The sequence below is a fragment of the Monopterus albus genome, unplaced genomic scaffold, assembly GCF_001952655.1.
Source record: "Monopterus albus unplaced genomic scaffold, M_albus_1.0 scaffold15.1, whole genome shotgun sequence".
NCBI classification, from domain to species: Eukaryota; Metazoa; Chordata; class Actinopteri; order Synbranchiformes; family Synbranchidae; genus Monopterus; species Monopterus albus.
Window position 1 is genome coordinate 780,701 of NW_018127895.1, and position 5,577 is coordinate 786,277.

General features: G+C 38.4%; 1 protein-coding gene across 2 annotated transcripts in view; it reads right to left on the bottom strand.

Annotated features, from left to right (window-relative positions):
• Window positions 1–570: 570 nt before the first annotated feature.
• The window catches only part of spag5 (sperm associated antigen 5), a 13,597-nt gene continuing 8,590 nt past the window's right edge, over window positions 571–5,577 (bottom strand). For both annotated transcript variants that reach the window (XM_020591847.1, XM_020591848.1), the window contains exons 17-25: window positions 4,661–4,829; window positions 4,171–4,318; window positions 3,259–3,502; window positions 2,236–2,368; window positions 2,031–2,111; window positions 1,780–1,929; window positions 1,531–1,605; window positions 1,308–1,388; window positions 571–1,205 (exon numbers count right to left, since the gene is read on the bottom strand). In XM_020591847.1, the coding sequence (XP_020447503.1) occupies window positions 1,134–1,205; window positions 1,308–1,388; window positions 1,531–1,605; window positions 1,780–1,929; window positions 2,031–2,111; window positions 2,236–2,368; window positions 3,259–3,502; window positions 4,171–4,318; window positions 4,661–4,829 (1,153 nt within the window). In that variant the 3' untranslated portion in view covers window positions 571–1,133. The remainder of the gene's footprint in view (window positions 1,206–1,307; window positions 1,389–1,530; window positions 1,606–1,779; window positions 1,930–2,030; window positions 2,112–2,235; window positions 2,369–3,258; window positions 3,503–4,170; window positions 4,319–4,660; window positions 4,830–5,577) is intronic.

Sequence of the window (5,577 nt, forward strand, 5' to 3'; positions counted from 1 at the left end):
AGTATATTTTGTAAAAGGTGTTGGTTTATCTTGAATGCAACTTAACCCTAAAACTCTGTGTAGATTAAATGTATAACAGAAATCAGCAAGTATCAAAATATAATAATCTGAAAAGGACAATGATTTAAGTCAGGGGTTCTCAACCTTTTGTAACTCAAGGCCCACTTTTGATTGAAAAAAAAAAAATTCAAGGACCACCTTCCCAAATAAATGAGAAAAAAAACAACTAAATACAACACAAAATAAATAAACTTCACCTAATTGTGTTATGCCACTGTACCCGTGGGCCACCAGAGGGCGCTCTGACACCTACCAGCGCAGCACACCCCTTGAGAATGGCTGAGTTAAGTACGAGAGTAAAACAAGCTTAGAGCTTAAGTGTAGCTTTCTGTGGCATACTTAATTTCTGTTAACAGTACACACACGCTCTCTCACACACACACACACACATTTTGTACAGTAACACTGCACTTAAGATTGATAACAGAACAAATTTTAATGTATCTAAACACTCCTTAATTTTCAGTGCACAATTGTTCCAACCGTAAAAAAACTATGCATGAAAAAACATCTTTGAAAGGGTTTAATTCCCCCCAACACACACCATTTTTAGAAAAACAATTTTCTGAACAAAAGGTGTATAACATTGTTTATCACAACCAAACATAAAAATTTGAAAGGTACGTGGCTGAAGTATCAGTGTTGGTTTCACAAACCAACTGATGGCTTACAACTAGTGCACTCGTGCTCATATAGCACAGCATATAAATATATTACAGAACTAAATCGTAAAACAAGGCACAAAGATCAAACTAAATGCTTTGTTAGCTGGCAGAAAAATAGTCTGACTGCCAAAACTTGGCACAGATGTTTTAATCTGCACCTAGTGTGGCACAGAACACATCTAGCTGGGTATTCAACTAAGTGAATTCAAACACGACTGCAGTCATGCGCTGCTATTAAGACTAAGATGATAATTGTATGACTTTGTGCTGTCAAAAAGTAATAAAGACAACTCATAAGATTTAAAACATTTATATTTCATCATTCTAAAAATAAAAAACATATATCCAGGACAAACTAAAACAACACGGACATAAATACAATGGTCACAGGTGACAACAGCAAATGTGTCAGCCGATGTAATTGACAAGCTGTTGCAGTTGTTCACAATTCTCCACAACCTCTGGCAAAGACAGCAGAGTCTGTGTGGAGAAAATAAAAACAGGTACTTCAAATGTCCAAACCAACAGCAGATGATATTTATACACTTCAACTAAGAAAGAAGGCACAAAAGCATCTCTCACCTCTCTAACTTTATTGATCATGTTGTTTAACATCTGAAGCTCATTCTCACTTTTCTGCTGGTTGGTCTGATGGATCATTTGCTGTGAGGTTCATTAGAAGATTGTGATCACATCATAAAACAATTCTGAGATGTGGCTATGAAGGCACATTTTACCAAGACAAAGAAATGTGCTGGTATGTTCCCAGGGATATTTATTGACATTGTACACATTCAGTACTTACATGTCTCTTTGCTCTTTCAAGGAGTTTCACTCTGGCCTGTTCTGCCTCCTGAAGACCCACCTTCAGTCTCTCAACCTGGAGATGAAATCACACAAATATTTATTAGAAACAAATAGCATTAAACCAGCAAAGTTTGCTTAATAGGCAGAAACTCACTAGACGGCTCAAGAATAAATAGAAAATGTAAATAATCAGCGCACCTGCTGTATTTGGCTATGATGACACCTTAAGTGACAAAACCACACATACTTCTGTCAATAGCTGGATTTTCTCTTCCATGAAATGTGCTGGTTTAGCTGACTGGCCACCAGCTTTTTTCAACTCCTCACGCAGGCACTGGGACTCCACCTTCAACTGCTGGAGAGAACGGTGTAGCTCAACCGCCTCCTTCCGAAGTTCCTGTGAAAATTTGACAAATTTAAAAAAAATAAATAAAAGCCACACAATTAGCTAAATGCCATTTTTACTGTGTGCTGCAAATGAAGTATTCTATTACTTACGTTATTGTCAGTCTTGTGTTTATTTAGAAGTTCGCGGGCCTCTTGTATTTCTGCTGTCAACTCCGTCACAATTTTATCATCCTGTGTAAACAAACACTTTAAAAGAAACCGCTCAGTGCTTTTCTCAGCCATTAGTCAGAGCTTATACATAGCCCTCTTGAACTCACAGATAATGTTAACAATGTCAAAATTCAGCGTTTCTTACCAGAGCCTTCTGCTGCAGCGCCTGGTTACCTTTCTCAGCCAGGCTGTTTAGATGGTGAAGTTGATGCTTAAGCTCAAACACTTCTGCCTCATGTTTGCTCTTTGCAGTCTGCTGCTCCCCCTGCAGGCCACAGCTGTAACAATTAAATAATGTTAGGCCTATATGTACCACCTTATTTTACATTAAGTTTCTACAAATAATGCTCTTTACTAAACGCAAAACAAATATTTCAAATATGAAAAATCTTCGAAAGTGACGTTATACATCCTGAAAATCTCTATATTTACTACAAGTTATTTTACCCCTTCTCTGACTGATTGACCCTGATAAAGATCATGTACTAAATAAAATGTAGACTCTCAGTTGATCAAGCTGGTGTTCCCAAGTTGCGTTACACATTTTGGTTTATTACTTCAGCATGTAGTTGACTGGTAAGTATTTTTAGAATCAGTTCATTATCAGGATTTACAGCTTTTAGGCAATTGCCTGGATAAAACAAGCCGTAAAATTACATTTCATGGGCTTAATACAAAAGTTCAGTTTTTTGGTGTTTTATAATTAATATATCAAGAAAATAATCAGCAGATTGTTAAAAGGTAAAAATAACTAAGCTGTTAGTCAATCTAGCACTAAAGGGATTACGTGATCAAACAAGTATCAAAACAGACAAGATTTACTCACTTAACTGTTAATCAAGTTACCAATCATTAAGCAAAAAATGCCAATCACTTGCTGTTTTCGGTTTCTCAAATGTGAGAATGTTTTTGCTTTTCTGTTTTATGTCGTTTGAAAATGAAGTTATTTCAAATCTGAACTGGTGGTCAAGGAAAGAAGTGAAAAACGTGTGAAGGCTTTTTTTTTTTTTTTACTGCAAAGAGTTAATGGATTAATCTAAGGATAATAAAACTGAAAATCTAAACAAATGTTAGTTGCAGCCCTAAATCAGTCTGAAAATAGATTCAGTCAGTAAGGAAAAAAAACATACCTCATTTCATCACCACATAAACATTTTACAGCACTTACATGGTATTGCTCAGTTCCTCCAGCTGAGCGTCTTTACGCTGTAGGACCATCTTCAGGGCACTGACCAGCTCAGTGACGGTGCTGCCCAGGTCAGCCAGCAGCTTCACCACACTGCTCCGCTCATCCTCTTCTGGCTCAAACGTCGTGTCTAAATTCTTTTTAGGGGTGACGGCTGTGATGCGTGTGAAGGCGCTCGTCTCACTGAACAAAGGTTCACGGTGTGGCTCAGGCGCCCCTGAGTGGACTGAAGAGACAGTTACCTACAACTTAGATTTTCAATGCCCCTGGGTCACTGGATGACATTAAGCCCTCTCTGAACAGAGTCTGAAGTGTGCTACTAGATTCTGTTCCATAAAAAGGTGTTTTTTTGTTTGTTTTTCATCCGTAAGGGAAATGTAACTGGGGGGAGGGGGTGAGAAAACCCAACAATTAATGCAACACTTCATTGCATCACCTAAATTATTGTTGGGAAATAGACTTCTCATCCTCCAGCACAGGAAACCCATACCCCTCTTTCATGAAGGGTAAATGCATCTTGGGTCTGCTGAACACACATTCAACCCATGTTTGAGCCCCTCGCATGAAGCAACTGTGACAGGTGTGTCTCTGGGTGTCAGACACGCAACTGCTACATTGCACTTAATTAAATTAAATTTATATCAACTCATGTCCAACAGAAACTGAGGTTTACCAAAGCCAAGCAGGTGTCACTGGGTCACCGTGCATCACTGTCAAACTGAAAGATGCTGTGTTCAAGGTTTAAAAAAAAAAAAAAACTTGCTGGTAAGTTTCATTCTTGTCTCTTTAATTACTGAGTCAGCTGTTCAAGGACATGAACACTTATTAGTCTAAACATTATTATATTTTGGAAAAACAATCACCTTGAGACATATTCAGGGCGACCTACAATACCTGGATCAGGCGGCGTCTCCGGTTTGATGACTTCCTCTTTCTCAGCGGTTAATGCAACCACGATACTGTCAACAAACGAGCTAGAGGGCTGACAATATTCCAAGGTGTGGACTGGTTGGCACTCTTTATCCTTCAGTGTCTCTCTTTTCTAAAAAGTAGAACATATAAAATCTGCATGAAAACATTTCTCCACGGTGCTGCAGTCCAATTATTTACAACTCATTTCAGTATTGCCTGCTGCTACAAAATGCTTTTTAAACTATTAAAGCATTTCTCTCATAATAGAACTCACTTAACATTAAACTGCTGGTGGATGAATATTCTCAAAGGGCTCTTTAACACAATTTGTAGAGCATCTCCATGTGATAACAGTCTTGTTTGTATGGTGTGTGTGTGTGTATAAATACAGATGGGTACAAACTGTAATGAAGGTGGCGAAACCTGACTGTTGTTCTGCTTTGGGTTTTGTTTTCCAGGTCCTATATCTTACCTGGACATTAAGAGCTGCATGCAGCTCATCGGTCAGTCCTCGCAGTCTGTGATGCAGCAAAGTGATATCAGTGCCTGCCTCAACCAGCTTCTCCCTGAGCTCCAGCTGGGCTGCGCCAGCTCTAGACCTTGTGGTTTCCAGCTGCTCCTGCAAACCTTTGTTCTCAAGCCTGCATCACACATAAACAGATATGTTATCATTGAATACAGTGTGCACAAAGTGTTAAACATTAACAGACAGTTTAGAATAATTTGTGGTAAGATTAGCACTAGATTTTAGCTGCATAGTATGTGCACAGAAATTTTTCTCTATGTCAAATACCCAATAAATCCATGACAGGTTTTCTTTTGCTTTATCTTTGCTACTTTCATTTACACAAAATGCAAAGCGGATCGGGTTTGTTATTATTACTACATTTAACATAAATGACAGAGGAATCAAGTGAAATGGAAGAGGATGTGGCATCTGTCTACTATACTACCCCACCCTCATAACCTTCCTGCTGTCAGCACTTCTGTTGTTAATCCAGCTTTTCTACCCTGTGTTATCCAAATACAGTCCATAAACTTGCCCTGCAGGCTGCCTAGAAAATTTGATATGAAGCAATTTTCAAAAAGCCAGCAATAGAGGACGTCTCTGCAGGTAGAAGTCCTAAACAGTGGCTGTCAGATCAAAGAGCTTGTGTTATTCAGGTCTGGTGTTCTTCCATCCAGATGCATAATGTATGTGTTTTGGCAACATTAGAAACCTAGCCTAACATGGTCATTATTTTACTTTTGAATTGAATTAAAATATTAATTTAGGAGTAATTCAGGTTATGCTTTGTGTTCACATTCGCAATAACCACTGTGTTCTACTAGATGTCAAAATGTACTTGTTAGTCAGTCAGCTCTAGCTTCATAGTTTACATCTTAGCT